Source organism: Garra rufa, chromosome 13, assembly GCF_049309525.1.
Source record: "Garra rufa chromosome 13, GarRuf1.0, whole genome shotgun sequence".
Taxonomy (NCBI): domain Eukaryota; kingdom Metazoa; phylum Chordata; class Actinopteri; order Cypriniformes; family Cyprinidae; genus Garra; species Garra rufa.
In genome coordinates this window covers 36996870-37021449 of record NC_133373.1, presented here as the reverse complement: position 1 = coordinate 37021449, position 24580 = coordinate 36996870, and the positions used below count along the sequence as shown (strand labels likewise).

General features: G+C 33.1%; 2 protein-coding genes across 2 annotated transcripts in view; one reads left to right on the top strand and one right to left on the bottom strand.

The window, feature by feature from the left end:
- Nucleotides 1–3537, bottom strand: part of prdm1c (PR domain containing 1c, with ZNF domain) — a 13014-nt gene extending 9477 nt beyond the window's left edge. Inside the window, exons 1-4 of the mRNA XM_073852793.1 lie at nt 3391–3537; nt 1033–1073; nt 905–982; nt 70–277 (exon numbers count right to left, since the gene is read on the bottom strand). Coding sequence (XP_073708894.1) covers nt 70–277; nt 905–982; nt 1033–1073; nt 3391–3537 — 474 coding nt within the window. The remainder of the gene's footprint in view (nt 1–69; nt 278–904; nt 983–1032; nt 1074–3390) is intronic.
- On the top strand, nt 3488–19719 carry prep (prolyl endopeptidase). Its single transcript, XM_073816383.1, has 15 exons — nt 3488–3625; nt 5202–5276; nt 5840–5973; nt 6859–6989; nt 7092–7301; nt 8874–8995; nt 9075–9180; nt 9268–9459; nt 10731–10928; nt 12426–12529; nt 12610–12746; nt 12855–12949; nt 14675–14806; nt 14897–15053; nt 18478–19719. The coding sequence occupies exons 1-15, from the start codon at nt 3584–3586 to the stop codon at nt 18770–18772; spliced, it is 2130 nt and encodes a 709-aa protein (XP_073672484.1). The 5' UTR covers nt 3488–3583; the 3' UTR covers nt 18773–19719.
- The last annotated feature ends 4861 nt before the right edge of the window (nt 19720–24580 follow it).

Sequence of the window (24580 nt, the reverse complement as noted above, 5' to 3'; positions counted from 1 at the left end):
GACATTTTAAGTGTGATTTAGTTGTTTAAATGTGTTTTTGGGCCACTGTGCGTGTATGCATGTGTGTACCTGATTGTGATGTGCAAATCTGAGGTTTCTGGGTAATGATGTCTGGGCTCTGGGTTTCTTCCACTCATCAAAGTCCCGCTTGTGATCTTTAACATGATGGTTGTGTTTTACATCCACTTCGTGCTCCTCAGTTTGTACAGTGATGCTCTTGTTTGCTGTGGCTGAGAGTGTTTTTGATGGCATAATCAAACCAAGTGGTGAATTGCACCTGTGAATGACACAAAATGATGATCAAAGTAAGATGAATCACCGGTCACCTTATGATTTAAAGGAACAGTTAATTCAAAACTGAAAGGCCATCTAATATGTAAATAAGTTTTTCTTCATCAGAACAGATTTGAAGAAATTTAGCATTGCATCACTTGCACACCAATGGATCCTCTGGAGTGAATGGGTGCCGCCAGAATGAGAGTCCAAACAGCTGATAAAAACATCACAACAATCCACAAGTAATCCACACCTCTCCAGTCTATCAGTTAACATCTTGTGAAGCAAAAAGCTGCATTTCTAAAATGCAAGACATTTCTAACTTTAAATCATTGCTTCTGGTTAAAATAATGTATTTGTTTCTTACAAACATGCAGATTTTCACTTTAAAGGATGTTAATTAATAGACTGGAGTGGTGTGGATTTACTTATGATGTTTTTATCAGCTGTTTGGACTCTCATTCTGCCGGCACCCATTCACTCCAGAGGATGCAGCGATATAATGCAATCATTTCTGCTGATCTTTTTTACTGCAATAAGATGAAAAGCATATGTTTGACAGGTCCACGGCATGTGAGTCTGATGTGGGAATTCAGATTAACAAAGCAGTAAAAATGAAACTTAATACCAGAGCAGTTCTCGCTCACGCACAGAGCTGCGGCCACAACACACGCTCACCATCAAACCTGAAGAGGTTTCCTTCAGACTGATTCACACAGACCAAATGCATGTTCATATAAAGTAAAAAGCACTTACTGTGGTTTGAGTTGAGTCAGTGCGAGCTTCTCTCCAGCCGTCTGTAGGAGGAGGTTGCAGTCAAGCTCTCAGTCTCTGTTTCTCTTGAATGTGTAGAAACTTGCGCTTTCATTCAGACATCATCTGAGGATAAACTCCACCCTGATGTCTTCCTCCACCCCTATGAGTCTCTTTTCCTCTGTATGAACATGCAGTTTACAGAATCTCACATGATCTCTATGTGGCATCGCAAAAATGTCATAGTTTTTTTGATAACTGTTCATATTGTTTCTCATAATCAGTGCTGAACAATAAAAAACCTAACATCATATACATGCACTAAACAGAATCCTGTATTGGCAGTTATGTTCATTTTCAGCATTTTATTTAAGGTAAGTAAGTAAGCATACGGTATTCTGATATTTTCAGTTTAATTTTTGTGTTACAAGAACAACATATTTAATAAACAGAAATATGGTTACATAAATGAATAAATGGATGGATACTTACATAGATAGAGGGATTATACGAAATGCATGTTATTTTTTATTTAGTACTGACCTGAATAAGATATTTCACATAAAAGATGTTTACATATAGTCATCAAGAGAAAATAATAGCTGAATTTATAAAAATGAACCCGTTCAAAAGTTTACATCCCCTTGATTCTTAATACTGTGTTGTTACCTGAATGATCCACAGCTGTTTTTGTTTAGTGATAGTTGTTCATGAGTCCTGTATTTGTCCTGAACAGTTTAAACTGCCCGCTGTTCTTTGGAAAAATCCTTCAGGTCCCACAATTTTTGGGGTTTTTCAGCATTTTTGTGTACTTGAACGCTTTCCAACAATGACTGTATGATTTTGAGATGCATCTTTTCACACTGAGGACAACTGAAGGACTCATCTATTACAGAAGGTTCAAACACTCACTGATGCTTCATAAGGAAACAATGCATTAAGATCCGAGGGTGAAAACTTTTTGAATTTGAAGATCAGGGTAAATGTAACTTATTTTGTCTTCTGGGAAACATGTAAGTATCTTTTGTAGCCTCTGAAGGGAAGTACTAAATGAAAAAAGTATGAAAAATGTACACATCTCCATTCTGTTCAAAAGTTTTCACCCCCAGCTCTTAATGCATCATGTTTTCTTCTGGAGCATCAGTGAGTGTTTGAACCTTTTGTAATAGTTGCATATGTGACCCTGGACCACAAGATAAGTCTTAAGTAGCACAGGTTTTTATTTGTAGCAATAGCCAAAAATACATTGTATGGGTCAAAATAATTGGTTTTTCTTTTATGCCAAAAATCATTAGGATATTAAGTAAAGATCATTATCCATGAAGATATTTTGTAAATTTCCTCCTGTAAATATATCAAAACTTAATTTTTGATTAGTAACATGCATTGCTAAGAACTTAATTTAGACAACTTTTAAGGCAATTTTCTCAATATTTAGATTTTTTTTTGCACTCTCAGATTCCAGATATTCAAATAGTTGTATCTTGCCCAAATATTGTCCCATTATAACAAACCATACATCAATAAAAAGCTAATTTATACAGCTTTCGTGTATAAAAAATTGACCCTTGTGACTGGTTTTGTGGTCCAGGGTCACACATGAGTCCCTCAGGTGTGAAAAGATGCATCTCAAAATCATAGTCATTGTTGGAAAGGGTTCAAATACACAAAAATGCTGAAAAACCGAAGAATTTGTGGGACCTGAAGGATTTTTCTGAAGAACAGCAGGCAGTTTAACTGTTCAGGACAAACAAGGGACTCATGAACAACTATCGCTAAACAAATTAAGGTAACAACACAATATTACGAATCAAGTGTATGTAAACTTTTGAACAGGGTCATAATTTTTCTCTTGTGGACTATATGTAAAACACCTTTTATGTGAAATATCTTATTCATGTCAGTACTAAATTAAAAAATAACATGCATTTTGTAAGATCCCTCTTATTTTGATAAAATAATTAACATTTTGCAGATCCTGTAAACTTTTGACTTCAACTGTAGAAAGATAGGTCTGTTATTAAATGAGCTTCATAAGAAGGATGAACTGTCAAGGTCCAGAAAGCACATAAAAGTAGCATAAAAGAAGTCGATATTATTCCTGCCTCTTATTTTAAGTCTTTCGTAATATTTCGTATTACTTAATGTGATAAACATGCCGTATTTACTCAAAACTTTCCGTGAATCTGAGTTGTTTGTTTACATACGTGCATACGTGCATAGAAGAAGCGAAGATATTGCGCAAAAAAAAAGACATAAAGAGGATCAGAATAAACGAATAAATTAAGAATAAATAATAAATAAGAATAAATTAATATTCATCATCAGTGATTACGGCCTGGGGCCTGTTTTTTCGTCTACCAGCAGATGTCGCTGTGGTGTTTTCAGCGCTCTCTCCAGCAGCTGCTGTTTTGTCTTTGTACGGATTCTTTGACTGTTGATTCCGGACATTGTGCTGCGGCTCTCAAACACACTAAACTCTCCAACACTCGTCTCAGTTTGTTTCATCATATCATTATTTCATCTGTTCGACAGCTCTGAAGATCCCTGAATAATGGCTTTCCAGTATCCAAACGCCTATATGGACGAATCAGTGGTGAGTGACTGAATAATAGAGAGAAAGAGGACATGAATGAATAGATGGAAGGATGAATGAGAGCAGATAGGAGTGAATGATGAAATAAGTAAATAGACGAGAGTATGAATGAGAGCGTGATTTTCGCATTTTCATTTAGATGAATTTTATTAACTAAAATAACTACTAAAGTTGAAAATGTAAATAAGTATTAATAAACACTAGGGACTATTATGCACTAATTCAGAATTTGAATAAAAACTATGACTGCGTGACGAGTGGATAAAACTAAAGAATAAAATAAACAAATCACGAATTAACGAGTGAATAGATGGGTGAATAAATGATTGAAGACAGAAAATTATACATTAATCCATGAGAGAATTAATAAAGAAATTAATAAGTAAATATGAAAGGCTGAATTAATGCATAAAAGGAAAGAAAGAAATCAATAGAGGCCCTGGTTGTTGACCTGAGAAGTTTCTAAAATATTTCTTTATCGATTGTATGTATTGTACATAGACTACTATTTAAAAGTTGTTGAACAGTAGGATTTTTAATGTTTTTTTTTTTAAGTCTCTTCTGCTCACCAAACCTGCATTTATTTTATCTAAAGTACAGTAAAACAGTAAATATTTGTACTATTTAATATAACTGTTTTGTATTTGAATATATTTTAAAATGTAATTTATTCCTGATTTTAAAGAGTTTTTTGCCTTATTATTTGAGTCACATGATCCTTCAGAAACTATTCTAATATTCTCATTTGCCGCGCAAAAAATCATTTTTAAACAGCATTTATCTGAAATAGAATTTTTTGTTAACATTATAAATGTCTTTATCATCATTCGACCATTTTAAGGCATCTTTGCTAAATAAAAGTATTAATTTAAATAATTTCTTTCCCAAAAATGTACACTGACTCCAAGATTTTGAATGGTATAGTGTATAATGTTACAAAAGCTTTTTATTTTAGATAAATGCTGATCTTTGGATCATTCTGTTCATTAACGAATCCTTAAAAAATGTACTCAACTGTTTTAAATATTTATAATAATAATAAATGTTTCTTGAGCAGCAAATCAGCATTTTAGAATGATTTCTGAAGGATCATGTGACACTGAAGACTGGAGTAATGCTGCTGAAAATTCAGCTTTGATCACAGGAATAAATTACATTTTAAAATGTATTAAAACCCGAAAACAGTTATTTTAAATATTTCAAAATTGTACTGTTTTTGCTGTGCCTTGGACCAAATAAATCTAGGCTTGGTGAGCAGAAGAGACTTCTTTAAAAAACATTAAAAATCTTACTGTTCAAAAACTTTTGACTGGTAGTGATATACCAGATTTGTAATTTCTAAGACATGTTTGTTCTTGAAAGAAATTGATACATCATTAAAAAAAAGACTTTTAAGTATTATTAATGCTGTCAAATGGAATAGCAAAGCAAACCGGTTTCCAAAACACTTATCCTGTCTGCAGTTGGCTATCAAACAGATAGTCCTGCTTCAAACCCACAGCACTGGTTAAGCCAGTGTTGCTAAGTCAATTTCCAACTGTACTGAGATGTGATGCACGTCTACGTGTGTTATCAGGTGGACGACTATCATGGCTGTAAAGTTGCTGACCCGTACTGCTGGCTGGAGGATCCTGACAGTGAAAAAACGCAGGTGATCTCCATGCGTGCCTCTCCACGACCTTATGATTCTGTATAAAGTTGAGGTCAAAAGTTTACATCCCCCTTTCAGAATCTGCTAAATAAGAGGGATCATACAAAATGCATGTTATTTTTTATTTAGTACTGACCTGATTAAGATATTTTCCATAAAAGACGTTTACATATAGTAATAATAGCTGAATTTCTAAAAATTACCCCGTTCAAAAGTTTACATACACTTGATTCTTAATACTGTGTTGTTACCTGAATGATCCACAGCTGTGTTTTTTTGTTTAGTGATAGTTGTTCATGAGTCCTGTATTTGTCCTGAACAGTTAAACTGCTTGCTGTTCTTCAGAAAAGTCCTTCAGGTCCCACAAATTCTTTGGTTTTCAGCATTTTTGTGTATTTGAACCCTTTCCAACAATGACTATGATTTTGAGATGCATCTTTTCACACTGAGGACAACTGAGGGACTCATGCAACTATTACAGAAGGTTTAAACTCTCACTGATGCTTCAGAAGGAAAAATGATGCACTAAAATCCGGGGGCGAAAACTTTTTTGTGTCCATCAGGCGTTTGTGAACGCTCAGAATCAGGTGACTCTGCCGTTCCTGGAGCAGTGTGAGATCAGAGACATCTTTAAGGACCGTATGACTGAACTCTATGACTACCCCAAATACAGCTGCCCCTTTAAGCGTGGAAACAGGTGAGATGCAAACTAACACTGATAATGATGTATTCAATTGTGACCCTGGACCACAAAACCAGTCATAAGGGTCAATTTGATGTATGGCTTGGCTTTCCATTAATGTATGGTTTGTTAGGATAGGACAATATTTGGCTGAGATACATCTATTTGAAAATCTGGAATCTGAGGGTGAAAACATTCCAAAGATTGAGAAAATCGCCTTTTAAGTTGTCCAAATGAAGTTCTGATATATTTACTGTAGGAAATTTACTAAATATCTTCATGGGACATGATCTCTTCTTAATATCCGAATGATTTTTGGCAAAAATCACTAATTTTGACCCATATTTTTGGCTATTGCTATAAATATACCTGTGCGACTTAAGACTGGTTTTGTGGTCCAGGGTCACAATTAGTCTTTACAGTAATGTGCTTAGAATGGAAGAACATTACAATACACACTTCAAATGTTATTTCTGCTCACCATGGTTGCATTTATTTGTTCAAAAATGCAGTAAAATCAGTAATATTGTGAAATCATATTACAATTGAAAATAACTGTTTTCTATTTGAATCTATTTTAAAATGTCATTTATTTTTGTGATGCAAAGCTGAATTTTCAGCATTATTACTCCAGTCTTCAGTGTCACACGATTCTTCATAATTCATTCTAATATGCTGATTCAGCTTTGGAAATATATGAAAATCCAGCTTTGCATCACTGAAATAAATTAGATTGTAAAATATATTGACACAGAAAACACTTATTTTAAAAAGTAATAATATTTCTCATTATTAATGTTTTTACAGCATTGTTGATCAACTAAATGCATCCTTGGTGAGCAGAAGAGACCTCTTTCAAAAACATATTTCAAACTTGTTTTTTTCCCCTCTCTTCTGTAGGTATTTTCACTTTTACAACACTGGTCTGCAGAACCAGAGTGTTTTGTACATGCAGGAGAACCTCAAGGCTGAACCCAGCGTGTTCCTGGACCCAAACACCTTCTCAGAGGATGGGACGGTTGCTTTACGAGGTGCTGGATGTTTTTGAGTTTGTTTGACGCAGTGTGTAATGTCTGTTTCTGCAGTGATATGGCTGTATTGACTGTCAGCTAAGGCTTGTGGCTTATTCTCAGGTTATGCATTCTCTGAGGACGGCGACTACCTTGCGTACGGCACCAGTGCGAGCGGCTCCGACTGGGTCGAGATCCGGTTCTTGCGCGTGGACGGCGCCACACCTCTAGAGGACCGACTGGAGAGGGTCAAATTCAGCTGCATGTCCTGGACTCATGATGGGAAGGGACTCTTCTATAACTCTTATCCTGAGCAGGAGGGCAAGAGTGATGGTAAACACATGCATGTTATTCACATACTATATTAGTATTTCATATTTTGTACTTTTTATATTTTTCATAGTAAAAATAGTTTTCATTTTAGGTTTTATACATTTTATGTGCTTTGTTATAATATTTTAAATATTTGTATTTAGCTTTAATTTATTTTTATTTAAATTTAAGTTTAATGATCTTAGCAGTTTAATCCAAACTCAGTTGCTGAGGCAACATTTAAACATTTCATTTTCATTTTCATCAAATAATTTTATTTTATGTTATATTTTGTATTTGTTTTAAATATTTCTGTTTAGCTTTAATTTAAAAGTTTTGAACATGTGTATTTTATTTTATTTTAGTGTTTTTAAATTTTATTTCAATATTTAATAACTTTAGTAGTATTCAGATTCTATATTAGTATTTATTACTATTTTGTAATTAATATTTTTGGATATTTCTATTTAATATTTATTTATGGCAGTTTTAGCACTTTAACCTAACCGTATTTAAATTTTAATTTGTGTTTACATATTTTATCAAATAATATTTTATTATTATTTATTTTAATAATTTATTTTTTCCAAAATTTAATAGCTTTAGTAGTATTGTTCAATGGTATACTAGTATTTAAAAATATTTTGTAATATATATATATATATATATATATCTTTATTAGTATTATTCAATATCATATTAGTATATATTAATATTTCATAATTCATATTTATTTGGTATTACTTTACTTTTTTTTTTAATTTTAGCAATTTTAGTACTTTAACCTAAGTATTTTTTTTTAATTATGTTATATACTATATAATATTTCTATAAATATTTCTATATTGTAATATACATTAAAAAAAATGTAATAGCTTTAGTAGTATTATTCAATGGTATGTTACTATTTAATAATATTTTGTAATTATTTTTGTTAAATAATTCTATTTAGCTTTTTTCAATGTTAGTACTTAAAAGTTAAAAAATAAAATTCTAAAATCTAAAATGTCTATATTATATTTAATTTCAGTGGTATTATTCAATACCATATTAGTATATATTAATATTTCATAATTAATATTTTTTGGTATTAAATATTTCTATTTAGCTTTAATTTATTTCATTTTAATTTTAGCATTATAATTTTCATTTAAGTTTTTTCCCCAAATATTTGTATTTTATTCTATTTCAGCTCACTGAAAATGATTTTTAATCGCTTTAATGTTAATGGTTTAAAATAAGGTCCCATTTGTTATTATTAGTTAATGCAAACTAGCATTTTAATAACAATCAGCAATTATTTAAATAATTTCAGTGTACAGTTTGTGCATGACTTTTTGTGCACATGACTAATAAAGTTGAAACTTGTTCCTGACATGAATTAACAATGAACAGACAATTAAGGTACTTAAAAATAAATAAAGGTCCATTAAATAATATGAAATTGTTATGCCTTCGATGTTTTTTCATTGCTAGTTCATGTAGTTAACTAACTTTAATATATGGAACCTTATTGTAAAGTATTTCTGTTTTAGTTGCCAGAAACAACACTAGTTAGAGATCTTGATTGACTTTTCTCTGTGTGTCTCTCAGGCACTGAGACGTCCACTAACCTGCACCAGAAGCTGTACTATCACCTGTTGGGAACCCCTCAGTCTCAGGACGTCCTGTGTGCTGAATTTCCTGATCAGCCCAAATGGATGAGCGGTGCTGAGGTAACAAACACACACATACATGGTACTGATTTCTGATTGTGTTATGAGGTGATTAACACACATGTACATGTGTTTTCAGGTGTCTGATGATGGCCGTTACGTGCTGTTGTCCATCCGAGAGGGCTGTGACCCCGTCAACAGATTGTGGTACTGCGACCTGAACGACGTGCCGAAGGGAATCACTGGTACAGACATACAGAAACATTAGTATTCAGACAAAAAAGCTTGTTTTTTTTTATGCCAGGATCTCATGTATGTCTTATTGATGACAGGTTTATTGCCATGGGTGAAGCTGATCGATAACTTTGATGCGGAGTATGAATATGTAACAAATGAAGAATCCGTTTTCACTTTCAAAACCAACCTGGACGCTCCTCAGTATCGACTCATCAACATCGACTTCGCCCAACCGTCCATCAGCCAGTGGAAAGAGCTCATTCCCCAACACGACAAAGATGTCATTGGTGAGCAGAGAGGCTGTTTTTAGAGTTTCATGCATTTATTTTTGCAAAAAATGCTTTATTGTGCCTAATTCATCTGCATGTTATTGAAAGAAAAAAGTTTGTTTTGTGATCTCATCATGCATTTTGAAACCATTTTTCTGGCCAACTTTTCCCACTGAAATAAGTAATTTAATTAAATTTAATTTTTTTGTTGATTTAAAAATAATAACAGAAGAGTTTTATTATTTTATTTACGAAACCAGTCAAAAGTTTGAATAATTGACATAATAAAAAATTGTATTAATTTTTTTAGGCTTTTTTTAAGTCTCTTATGCTCACCAAGGCTGCATTTCTTTGATTAAAAATATAGCAACAACAAAAATTATTACAATTGAAATATTATTACAATTTAAAAAAAGTATTTTCTATTGTAATATATCCTAAAATGTACTTTATTTCTGTGATCAAAGCTGAATTTTCAGCATCATTACTCCAGTCTTCAGTGTCACATGATTTATAAGAAATCATTCTAGTATGCTGATGTACTGCTCAATTATCATTTGTTCTTAATTATTAATGGTTATTTTTAGTTTTGCAGCGTTATGGAAATTATTAATTCATTTTTCATTCATTCAGATAATTCATTATGATACTTTTGATACTATATATTTATTTATATTATGTAAAATGAAAGTAATAATACTCATAATAATATATATATATATATATATATATATATATATATATATATATATATATATATAATATATAATTTTAAATAATATATTGTTTTATGCTTACGCTTAAGTAAGAGTTTAAAAAAGTTATATTTTTTGTTTTATTTATGTATAAATATTATTTATTTATTTGATGTTTTATATATATTTTGAAAAATAATCTTTTTATTTATTTATTTTTCATTTCAAATAGTATAAATAATTTATTAATAATTTATTTTATTTATTATATTTGTAATTTAATAATGTATTTGATTAAAATACAGTAAAAACAGAAATATTATTACAATTAAAAAAAGTAGTATTTTCTATTTGATTATATTTTAAAACATAATTTATTCCTGTGATGCAGAGCTGAAGTTTCAACATAATTACTCCAGTCTTCAGTGTCACATGATCCTTCAGAAATCATTCTAATATGCTGCTTTGCTGCTCTTTTTTTAATGTATTTATTTTTCTTTTTTATCATTTTTAAATAATAGAAATAATATTTAGTCAATGGTGTGTTATAATGGTAAAGCCAAACCACATTTTCTCTTTATCTCTCTCTTTCAGTGTTTGCTACCTGTACAAACTCCAAGTTCCTGTTTGTGTGTTTCCTCCATGACGTGAAGAACGTCTTGAAGATGTTCCATCTGTCCTCGGGCGAGGAGATACGCACTTTTCCGCTGGACGTCGGCTCGATTGTGGGTTTCACTGGCAGAAAGAAAGACTTTGAGATCTTTTACAGCTTCACCTCGTTTCTGTCTCCAGGTCAGTCAAGATTCAGAAGCTCCTGAAATCTCAAAAAACTTTCTTAAAGAGACAGTTCAATCAAAAATAAAAATTCATTATTCACCCTCAAGTTGTTCAAAACCTGTATAAGTTTCTTCTATTCAACAATTGACGGTAGCCATTCACTTCCATAGTATAGAAAAAATGATATGTAACTGAATGGCTACAGTCAACTGTTTGGTTAGAAACATTCTTCAGAATATCTTGTGTATTCAACACGAAAAAAGAAAGTCTTACAGGGTTTGCACAACAGAATTTTCCTTTTTGGGGGAACTGTCCCTTCAATAACTCATATTTGTGACCCTGGACCACAAAATCAGACAAAAGGGTAAATTCTTTGAAATTGAGATTTATATATCTTAAATGAGCTGAATAAATACGCTTTCCATTGATGTATGCTTTGTTAGGATAGGTCAAGGTACAACTATTTGAAAATCTGGAATCTAACTGTGCAAAAAAATCTAAATATTGAGAAAATCATCTTTAAATTTGTCCAAATGAAGTTTTTAGCAATGCATATTACTAATCAGGAGATACGCACTTTTCCGTTGGACGTCGGCTCGATTGTGGGCTTCACTGGCAGAAAGAAAGACTTTGAGATCTTTTACAGCTTCACCTTGTTTCACTCTCCAGGTCTGTTAAGATTTAGAAGCTTATTAAATTAAAAACTTTGTCCCTTAAAGAAACAGTTCACCCAAATGTAAAAATTGTTATAGTTTATTGACCCTCAAGTTGTTCAAAACCTGTATGAGTTTCTTTCTTCTATTGACCAGTTCACTTCCATAGTATAGAAAAAATACAATGTAAGTGAATGGCTACCATCAACTGTTTGGTTACAAACATTCTTCAGAATATCATCTTTTGTATTCAGCAGGAAAAAAGAAAGTCATACAGGGTTTGCACAACCTTAGGGTGAATAAATGATGACAGAAGTTTCATTTTTGGATGAACTGTCCCTTTAAGAACTCATATATGTGACCCAGGACCACAAAATCAGCCATAAGGGTCAATTTTTGGAAATTGAGATTTATAAATCATAAATAAGCTGAATAAATAAGCTTTCCATTGATGTGTAGTTTTGTTAGGATAGGATGATATTTGGTTCAGATGCAACTATTTGAAAAACCTGGAGTCTGAGGGTGCAAAAAAATCCAAATATTGAGAAAATCACCTTCAAAAGTTGTCCGAATGAAGTTCTCAGCAATGCATATTACTAATCAAAAAATAAGTTTTGATATATTTATGGTAGGAAATGTACAAAATATCTTCACGGAACATGATCTTTACTTAATATCCTAATGATATTTGGCATAAAAGAAAAATCGATAATTTTGTCCCATACAGTGTATTTTTGGCTATTGCTACAAATATACCTGTGCTCCTTAAGACTGGTTTTGTGGTCCAGGGTCACATATAGCAATCAGGTAACGTTGTAACAGTTGTGTATTGAATGACACATGCTGTGTTTTCCTGCAGCGATCATCTATCACTGCGATCTGACTAAAGATCCGCTGCAGCCGCACGTTTTCAGAGAGGTCACAGTGAAGGGCTTCAGTCCTGCTGACTACCAGACCACTCAGGTACAGAAACACACTTGCAAGCTTCATCTGTCTGTCTGCAGGATGATCGCTTTCACTTTATATCTGTCTGTTTCCTACAGGTCTTTTATCCCAGTAAAGACGGCACCCAAATCCCAATGTTTATTGTCCATAAGAAAGGCATCAAGCTGGACGGATCCCATCCTGCCTTTCTGTACGGATACGGAGGTTTCAACATTTCAATCACACCCAGCTACAGGTACAATACAAACCAAACAGACAGAAACATGCAGCTGATCACACGCTCCACTGATCTTTGACACATATCCTGTTCTTGTAAACATCTGCCTCTCACCGTTTGTTTCAGCGTTTCTCGGCTGATATTCGTCAGGCATCTGGGAGGCGTTTTAGCTGTTGCCAATATCAGAGGAGGTGGAGAGTATGGAGAGACGTGGCATAAAGGCATGTGACTTTAATTCTGAAGTTAATCAGCGATGCACAGATGTCCATAATAGTATACTACAGTAAATATGACTTCCATTTCTTTTAAATAGTACACTAGTTTGGGAGTGAGCAAGATTTTTTAGTTTGTTTATTACAGAAATTAACTACAATTAAGATGAAGGATGCATCAAATTGATTGAAACTAATTATATTTATACGTTTACAGAATGTTTCAATTTCACATAAATAGTTTTTTATATTCATTTCAAAATCCTGAATTAAAATACATCACGGTTTCTACAAAAATATAAAGCTGCAGACTGTTTTCAGAAATGTTTCTTGAGCAGCAAATCAGAATATTAGAATGATTTCTGAAGGATCATGTGACACTGAAGACTGGAGTAATGATGCGAAAATTCAGCTTTGATCACAGGAATAAATTACATTTTAAAATATATTCACATAGAAAAAAGTTATTTTCAATTTCAATAATATTTCACTATATTACTGTTTTTACTGTATTTTTGATCAAATAAATGTACACTACCTGTCATACGTTTTTGAACAGTAAGACTTTTAATGTTCTTTAAAAAAAGTCTCAGGACTGTCTGTTTGGTCGTCCAATGGCAGACAGGATGAGTGTTTTGGAAACCAGATTGCTATTCCATTTGACAGCATTAATAATACTTAAAAGTCTTTCTTTTTTTGATGTATCAATTTCTTTCAAGAACAAACATGTCTCAGAAATCACAAAATTGGAATATCACTACCAGTCAAAAGTTTTTGAACAGTAAGATTTTTTTAAAGAAGTCTCTTCTGCTCACCAGGCCTGTATTTATTTGATCCTAAATACAGCAAATGCAGTAATATTGTTATATATATTTGCTATTTAAAGTAACTGTTTTTTATTTGAATATATTTTAAAATGTAATTTATTTCTTTGATTAAAGCTAAATTTTCAGCATCGTTACTTAGTGTGCTTCTTTAGTGTGCTTCAATATAATGATTTGCTGTTCAAAAACATTTATTATTATTATCGATATTTAAAACAGTTTTTTCAGGATTCTTTGATGAATAGAAAAATCCAAAAATCAGCGTTTATCTAAAATAAACAGCTTTCGTAACATTATACATTATACCATTCAAAAGCTTGGAGTCAGTATAATTTTTTGGGATAGAAATGATAGAAATTAATACTTTAATTAGGCAAGGATGCTTTAAATTGAAAAGTGATGATAACGACATTTATAAAGTTACAAATGATTTCTATTTAAGACAAATGCTGTTCTTTTGAACTTTCTATTCATCAAACAAACCTGATAAAATTCTATTGTTTTTAACATAATAATAATAATAATAATACTACATGTTTTTTGTGCAGAAAATCAGAATATTAAAATGATTTTCTGAAGTTTCATGTGACTGGAGTAATGATGCCAAAAATCTGCTCTGAAATAAATAAATAAATTACATTTTTAAATATATTTAAATAGAAAATGGTTATTTTAAATAGTAAAAATATTTCAAAATTATTATTTTGTTTTCCGGTACTTTGGGATCAAATAAATTTGCTTGGTGAGCAGAAGAAACTTCTTTAAAAAAACATTAAAAATCGTACTGTTCACTGTACATGCTACATTGACAGTACACATAGTTATGTTAGTATGCATTTGGAAGAAATATATATTTAACATTCTGTTGCATTTAATAAAAATGGTCTGTTTCTTCTTTGTTCCTGTGCAGCGGGAATGCTGGCCAATAAGCAGAACTGTTTCACTGACTTTCAGTGTGCAGCTGAGTATCTGATAAAGGAGGGTTACACCTCACCCAAAAAACTCACTATCAATGGAGGCTCCAATGGAGGGCTGCTCGTCGGTATGATACACACACAAACACACACATAAAGTATATATACACACAGCTTTGTATTCTCCTATAGTCCTAAATCTCAATTCTTTCATGCAGCGGCGTGTGTGAATCAGAGGCCTGATTTGTTCGGGTGTGCTGTGGCTCAGGTCGGCGTCATGGACATGTTAAAGTTTCATAAGTTCACCATTGGACACGCCTGGACCACTGATTTCGGCTGTTCAGAAATCAAAGAGCAATTTGAGTGGTTAATCAAGTAAGTTTACTTCTCACCCCAGTCATTCACTGATATGTTTAATTTTCTCCTTTTTTTGAAATGGCTTTAGAAATTTTTACCGTGGTATTGACGTGCTATATTTGTGGTTTCAACTGTGATTATCAGGATCTAAATGTATGCTACTATAAAAGAGCAATGGTTAATTTAAAAAAAAAACCTTTCAAACTGTCAGAATAATTACATTTCACCATATAAAAATAAGGTTGCTACTATTTTATCGTTTTTGATAATGAACATAAATCTACATCTGCATCCTTACTCAAGCTACTATCAAATGTGTACTTCTAATTTATATTGTTATTAATATTATTTGGCAACACAAACCTGTTTCTTGATTTGAAACAATATTACTCATTAGAAAGATATATATTTTTTCCCCTTTTATTTTTTATTTTATTAAGGAAAAATGACTGAAGAGGTGTAAAGAATTCAAAAACGTAAAGTGTTTGTGATGTTCTGATCATAAATAATAGTTTAAAACCACAATTAACCATTTGGATTTTACAACTTTCACAATGGAGCAAAAATCTACCTATAAACTTGAACAAAAAAAAAATTGGCGTTTATCATTATAATTATAGATATCGACTGATATAGTGGTTGCAATGCATTGACTAACATACCTTAAGTTTTTAAATGATCAATTTTATTATTTATAATATACAGGTTTGTTATTGTTGACTAAAACTGTTTTTTTGGTCATTTAAAAATTAGATAAAAATGAAACTTAGTTGGCAGCTAACTAAAAAAAAGTTATAACAATACCAATAAAAAGCTAAATAGAAACAAAACAAAACTAATTAAGCTAAATAGAAAAAAACCCTAATTTAATTACAAAAGCATGTAAAATTACTTAAACTAAAATTAACATGCTAAAACTAAGAAGCTAATTTCAAATAATAATAAATACTATAATATATAAATAAAATAACTCTGATTATGTACCTATAATCTTGACAGAAATATTTCTTGAGCAGCAAATCTGAGTATTAGAATGATTTCTGAGGGATCATGTGACACTGATGCTGATAATTTAGCTTTAAGCACAGAAATAAATTACATTTTAAAATATATTCACATAGAAAGTTATTTTAAATTTCAATACTATTTCACAAATTTACTGTGTTTTTGATCAAATAAATGTACACTACCAGTCAAAAGTTTTTGAACAGTAAGACTTGTAATGTTCTTTAAAAAGTCTCTTCTACTCACCAAACTGGCATTTATTTGATCCAAAATACAACAAAAGCAGTAATATTGTGAAATATATTTACTATTTAAAATAACTGTTTTCTATTTGAATATATTTTAAAATGTAATTTATTTCTGTGATCAAAGCTGAATTTTCAGCATCATTACTCCAGTCTTCAGTGTCACATTTATTATTATTATTTTTATTATTATTAATAATACAGGGTTTCCGCGGGGTCTTAAAAAGTCTAAAATTTAAAAATCAAAATTTTAGGCCTTAAAAAGTCTTAAATTCGCTGTTCTAGGTCTTAAATAATTTCACACAGGTCTTATTTTTCCGATGTCCATGTAACGCTACCTCTAATGCTCATTTAAATTCTCTTTTTGTTGTTTCCGTGGTGTTGTAGTTCTTTATTTCACAATTCCAAATATAATATGCTGTATTTAAACTACAAATGAGACCAGCATGCAATAGCCAATCAGCTTTCTGTTATTGGCGCGAGTCTCTCTCGGATTGTACCGCAGAAGTAAAATGGATTTAACTTTTTAGCTGTGAGGAAGTGCAAGTTTAGCGATTCTTAGCTTGAAAAAACTGAATATAGGGCTTGGCTAAGGCCAGTTGCTAACAACTAGATTTTTTTCTCCCTCTGTGGAAGTTACTGCGTCTTCAGAATCGCAGTAGCAGAATACTTTTAAAATGTTTATTTTTTTTACTTGCCCGACCGAACAAACCGCCTGATTAAAACTGAAGTGACAAAAACAACTAGCGAAGCATCGAAAGGCAAGATTCATATTTTAATACATTCAACGTAAACAGAAATTGATAATGGATAGTGTATTTCTGGTCTATTTGTGACATACTTTAAAACAAATGAATGTAACAGAACTCTAAAGAAACACACTGAGGTAAAAATTTCAAATGTATAGTTTATTTATAACATGATATAGTTCAGTAATATACCAAGTGAGCTTTTTGCTGAAAATTCTCACAATTACAAATGTTACATTTAGTTTTAGCTCAACAAAAAAGTAGTTACTTACATATTAGACAATATGCAACATTAGCAGAAGCATTCTCCTAGCAACGTTCTGCTATGATTCAGCGTTTTGATCGAATCAGTTGAAATAACTCGCTCATGAAGTGACTTACCGCCACCTGCTGGTAGTTTAGTGTGTTTAAAAGTATGCCTCCACACCCAACATTTCTAATGTATATATTTATAAATCAATAAATGTATTTAAAACATTAATCTCACTTTTAATTTTGCAGTGTAAATTATGTAATCTCACTGCTAACAGCCATTTAGAATTTATTGATAAATTCATAAAATAAATTTCAAAGGTAATGCATACATTTCAAAAGTAAAAAAAAAAGGCCTTTATAAAGGTAAATCAAATATGCAGATTTAAGATGTAAAAGCTAATAGAGCACTGATGAAAATATTGCTTCAGAATTTTTTTACATCAGCTATTTCTAGTGGTACTTTTATGGGGATATTTTGTGTGGAATAGTATCTGCTGATATGAAAGGTTCACTGTATATCGTAGTAATAAATTTAATTTATGACAGCCATGAAATTGTGTTTACTTTTTACATTAAACACATTAAATATTACATGTATGCATGTAATATAATATCTATTTCCATTACAGGTTCGGTCTTAAGTTTCATATAAGGTGGTATTAAAAAGGTCTTAAAAAGTCTTAAATTTCACTTGTTCATATCTGCAGAAACCCTGTAATATTTAAAACAGTTGAGTACCTTTTTTCAGGACTAATTAAGCTAAATAGAAAAAAAAAAAAAACTAGCTCACTGGTTTTATGACATTAAATGAAAAACAAAAATGTAACAATTCAGAAAACGCATCTCTGTCTGGCCAACTGGAATTGGAAAAAAACTGAGAAATTTTTTTTGAAAATAAAGGATTATGATTTTTCAGTAGTACTACAACGCAATGTGAGTGCATCTCAGCATTAGGGTTGCAAAGAGGTGGACAATTTCTGGAAACTTTTCAAAAATCCCAGGAAGGTTCTAAAAATCCTGGAAATGTTTCTGAAATTTACTGGAAATTTTCCACATTTTTGCAACCCTACTCAGCATTGTTTGCATTTGGTATTTAATAAGAGTGTTTGGACCTAGAAATGTTGACATATCTGCAAAAACACTCATCTGTTATGAAATTCAAAGCCTGTGAATGTTTTGACCTTTCAGGTATTCTCCTCTTCACAATATCCGTGTTCCCGAAGCGGAAGGGGTACAGTATCCCGCCGTATTGTTGCTAACGGGTGACCATGACGACCGCGTGGTGCCGCTGCACTCGCTAAAATATATCGCCACACTGCAAAATGTGATCGGTCAGTGCTCTGCCCAGTCAAACCCTCTCTTTATCTACGTGGACACAAAGTCAGGCCACGGCGCGGGAAAACCCACCAGTAAAGTCATTCAGGAGGTAGCCGACACGTACGCCTTCATCGCCCGCTGCTTGAATCTCAGCTGGATGGAATAAAATGAAAGCTACCAGGCTCTTAACCTCCTCTGAGCTGTTGCTTCTGCAGGTTTTTCTTCTTACAGTTTAATTTCGTTCCTGCCTGTTTGCTCTCCTGTTCACTGAAATATTCACTTTTCTTGGTCTGTGTCTCTCCCACTTCTCCACGGTTTCATTATTTAATGCGTTACATGCTAGTGTTGGCCCGAAAACTGTAACCTGACTCACATTAATGACTGACTTCATATCGATTCACCATGTGTCACGGCTGTGCACAGGATACACCGGGCTCTTCTTCTTAGGAAATATTAAAATTACCGAGGTCACGGGGTGAAGTGTCATAACCTCTCCAGCACTTTACTAAAACTGTATTTATTTGACGACGGGAAGACATGAACAGTTTCTGGATCACTGCATCACTTCAATGTACAGTGTACACCCATCAAGAAACCCATTAGTCTGCAGGTGAATCTCATGAAAACATGATTAGGTCACATTTTGCCCCAAACTAAAAGAAATAAATGTACATTTTGCATTAAAAAAAACCAAAACCCTTTTTTAGGATTTTTAAGCACTGATAACACTATTTTTAATGGCATTTCCCATTAATCTCACTGGCGTTTCTCATATATGAGAATATTTATTTTTACAATCGAAATCAGCATGAATTCTATAAATACTCTGCAATAATGTAATTTTATTTGCATACAGTATTGACAGCTGGAGAGGAAGAACGTACGCAATTATCATGAAAGTAACGTCTCACATTATTTCTTTTGATTGGAGTTGAAATATAAGCCAAGCATGTTTGTTTACATGAGATTCACCCTTACAGTGTTTGTGTGTGTGAATGAGCTGTATCTCTTGACAGAAATCGGTTTCTACCTCCACATTTATGCAGATTGATTTATCTTTGAAGGGAAAAGCAAACAAAATAACCTAGTACAATAAAACACATTTGAACATGACTGTTTTTTGTGTTCAGTAAGATGTTCAAAACACGTTAGCTCTTTTTTTAATAATAGCATTTCAAATACTATAGAGAAAAAAATGATTAACCTCATCCATCAGTGTGAACTGAGTCTCTGCACTGCAGTGTCTCGCTGTCTTCCTCTGCTGGATGGTGGCAGGATTACACACCAACATCCCTTGAAACAGAAATAAAACGGTATCAGTGTTCAGTAGTAGTGTTCAGTAGATTGTGTTGTACTTTGAAAACAAGCTGTAGAGGATCATTCTAATGCAGTGTAATATGTTAAATACGCTAGAAAACTGCACACTTTCAAGGACATACATTTAATACATGAGCAGAGTAAGAGAATATAAGGTAGCCTAAGTGTTTAAAATATGTGCAACTTTTTGTTATTAAACTGAATGTACAACTGAATAAACTGTTGGCTGAAAAAAAAAGGTAACCACAAATTAACCATGATTTTACTACACTAACCATAGTTTAACCGTGGTATTTGTAGTAAAATTGTGGTTATACAAATGTTGTTAAACAATAATAATCAAAACATACACTTTTACTTAAATAAAACCATATTTTCTTAAGGGATGTGCATCTGTGTATAGGCTACTATCTTTCTACTAGCTTTCTTTGTTTTGTTTTAACTGCCTTAATGGGTTGATGTTATGTATTTAATAAAAAAAGAAAGAAATCAGAAAAAAGATTTGCGATACACGCTCCAACGCCCTGATCTGAATCAAAAGATTTCACGAACCCGCTCTGAAGTCTTGATCTGAATCAAATGATTTGCAATTTGCACTTCAAAGTCCCAATTTGAATCAAAAGATTTGCAAACTCGCTTCGAAGTTCTGATCTAAATCAAACAATTAGCGATTCATGCTCTGAAGTCCCAATTTGAATCAAAAGATTTGCAAACTCGCTTCGAAGTCCCAATTTGAATCAAAAGATTTGCAAACTCACTTCGAAGTTCTGATCTAAATCAAACAATTAGCGACTCATGCTCTGAAGTCCCAATTTGAATCAAAAGATTTGCAAACTCGCTTCGAAGTTCTGATCTAAATCAAACAATTAGCGATTCATGCTCTGAAGTCCCAATTTGAATCAAAAGATTTGCAAACCCGCTCCGAAGTCCTGATATGAATCAAAAGATCCACAAACCCGCTCCGAAGTCCTGATCTGAATCGATTGATTCGCGATTTGCACTCCGAAGTCCTGATTTGAATCAAAAGATTTGCAAACTCGCTTCGAAGTTCTGATCTAAATCAAACAATTAGCGATTCATGCTCTGAAGTCCCAATTTGAATCAAAAGATCCACAAACCCGCTCCGAAGTCCTGATATGAATCAAAAGATCCACAAACCCGCTCCGAAGTCCTGATCTGAATCAAAAGATCCACAAACCCGCTCCGAAGTCCTGATCTGAATCAAAAGATCCACAAACCCGCTCCGAAGTCCCAATTTGAATCAAAAGATCCACAAACCCGCTCCGAAGTCCTGATATGAATCAAAAGATCCACAAACCCGCTCCGAAGTCCCAATTTGAATCAAAAGATCCACAAACCCGCTCCGAAGTCCTGATATGAATCAAAAGATCCACAAACCCGCTCCAAAGTCCTGATCTGAATCGATTGATTCGCGATTTGCACTCCGAAGTCCTGATTTGAATCAAAAGATTTGCAAACTCGCTTCGAAGTTCTGATCTAAATCAAACAATTAGCGATTCATGCTCTGAAGCCCCGATTTGAATCAAAAGATTTGCAAACCCAATTCGAAGTCCCAATCAAATGATTCATGCTCCGAAGTGCCAATTTGAATCAAAAGATTTGCAAACTTGCTTCGAAGTTCTGATCTAAATCAAACCATCAGCGATTCGTGCTCTGAAGTCCCGATTTGAATCAAAAGATTTGCAAACCCGCTCCGAAGTCCTGATCTGAATCAAAAGATCCACAAACCCGCTCCGAAGTCCTGATCTGAATCAAATGATTCACGATTCGCACTCAGAAGTCCCGATTTGAATGAAAAAAAGCAAACCCAATCCGAAATCCCCATCTGAATCAAATCATTTGCAATTTCACTCCAAAGTCCGGATTTTACAAACTTGCCTTGAAGTTCCGATCTAAATCAAATAATTTGTGATCCGCACTCCGAAATCCTAATCTGAATCAAATGATTCACGATTCACACTCCTAGTCTCGATCTGAATCAAAAATTTGCAAATCTGCTCCGAAGTTCCGATCTAAATCAAAAGATTCGCGAACACACTTCGAAGTTCCGATCTAGCCTAAATTAAATGATTTGTGATACATACTCCGAAGTTTCAATCTAAATAAATTTCGAACCTGCTCTGAAGTTCTGATCGAAATCAAAGATTCACGTTTCACACTCCAAAGTCCTGATCTGAATCAAAGATTTACAAATCGGCACCGAAGTTCTGATCTAAATTAAATGATTTGCAAACCTGTTTTGAAGTTCTGATCGAGCCTAAATAAAATAATTTGTGATACACGCTCCTAAGTTTTGATCTGAATCAAAGGATTCACGAATCCACTCCAAAAGTTCCAATCTAAATCAAATTATTTGCAAATTCGATCTGAATAATGATTTGTGAACCATCATTTCAGATCAGGACTTCAGAGTGTGTGTTACGATTCTTTCAGTTCGCAGAATGATTCACAAACCCTCTCTATCTAAAGTTAAAATATCTAAATCTAAAGTAAAATATGAATCAAAAGATTCATGAACCCACTCCGAAGTCCCAATCAAATTATTTGCGATTCGTGCTCCAAAGTCCCGATTTGAATCAAACTATTTGTGAACTCACTTTAAAGTTTCAATCTAAATCAAACAATCTGTGCTCCAAAATCCCAATCTGAATCAAAGATTTGCAAGTCAGCCATGAAGTTCCGATCTAAATCAAATGATTCGTAAGCCCGCTCTGAATTTCCGATCTAGCCTAAATTAAATGATTCGTTATACGTGCTCTGAAGTTTTGATCTGAATCAAAAGATTCATGAATCCACTCTGAAATTGCAATCTAAATCAAATGATTGGCGAATCCACTCTTAAGTCCTGTTCTGAATAATGATTTACGAACCATCATTTCAGATCGGGACTTCGAAGCACGTGTTACGAATCTTTCAATTTGAGAAAAATAATTTGCAAACCCACTCAATCCAAAGTTCCGAGAAAACAAAAAGAATCACAAACCCCCTCCCCCCCGAGGATCCGATCTAAATCAAATGATTTGCGATACCTGCTCAGGAGCCCCAATCCGGTTTAAATGATTTGCAATACGCATTTCAAAGTCCAGATCTAAATCAAATGATTAACTCTACACAATCTGATTGGAGCACTGAAACAATGAATTTGCGATGAAATTGGTTTAACTGAATCTGAGTTCCATAAAGCTCCTTTTCACCTATCACTACGAGCTTTTTGAAAATAAATGGCTTTTTTGATCTGAATTTTGCTATTGAATTGAGTTTTGGTTTGAATCAATCGGAGCAGTTTCAGTGTAAAAGACTCACTCAATTGAATCGTTTGTCTGTTCCTCCATTTTTGTGCTTTCAGCCATGTTCACATGACTCTAGCTGCGTTTTCATTACAGATTTGCGCAAAACTTTGGCGCTATTTTAGAAAAGTCGATTAAAAAGTATTGCCAAATGACGACGTTTCCATTGACCGATTTTATGTGACTGAAACATATTTTTTTTCCTCTCGTGCTAAGCCATGGCAACGTTTTTTTGGGGGGATTTTGGCTATATATCATCTAATGTAACCTGTAAATGTGACCACCTCATGCGAGCGTAAAACTTCTTTGCAATATATGGGATATATGTTTCCATTAGGCATATTTTCAATACGCAATTTAAAGGGTAATGACAACGGGTCGATTGCGTAAAAACTCTCATATATTGCAAAAAAGTTTTTTGTTTCAGTTGCAAACATCGGTTAATGGATATATCCCATATATCGCAAAAAAGTTTTTAGTTTCAGTCGCATAACATCGGTTAATAAATTGCACCAAAGTTTTGTGCAAATCTGTAATAGAAACGTGGGCTAGTAGGCACGTTTCCATTACAGATTTGCCAAAACTTTGGCGATATTTTATAAATGTCGATTAAAAACTATTGCGAAATGATGGCATTTCCATTAACCCGTGTCATGCAACTAAAATGTAATTTTTTCCTCTCGCGATAAGTCATGGCAATGTATTTTTGTGGGATTTGGGCTATATTTAATCGAATGTGACCTGTAAATGCCAAAAAAACAAAACAAAAAAATTTCCGTTGCTGTTTTGCGAAATATTCCTTTTTCGAATTGCCTGAAAAACCATAAAAACTGTTGCCATAAAAACTTTTTTGCAATATATGGGAGTTTTTGCTCAATTGACGCGTTTCCATTAGGCCTATTTTCAATTCGCAATTTCGTTTTGCCAATTTAAGGGGTAATAGAAACGCAGATACTAACTGAAATAGCGAAAAAGTATGCTGTTTACAAATAAAATTAACATATTTACATATATATATTTAGATCCGCGTATTTGTGGAGTATAATTACGGTCACTGACGCAAATGCTATTAGCATTTTATACCACCCCCTAAAAAGTATTTGTGTAGGATAATTCCATACTGAATCAAGGTTCCCACGGCCTTTAACCTTCTAATATCAAGAGGTTAATTAATAATTTTAGCAAATCTATCTAAATTGCTATTAACACATTAACATCCCGTTGGCATTCTGAGGTAATGAAGCTCCATAGTGAACGCACTGTCACTCCGGTGTTCCGGTGCGCGCCGCGCGGGAGGAGGACGAGGAGGGGGAGGGCGGGTGTCGCGCGCCTCGGCGGGTCCGGTTTAG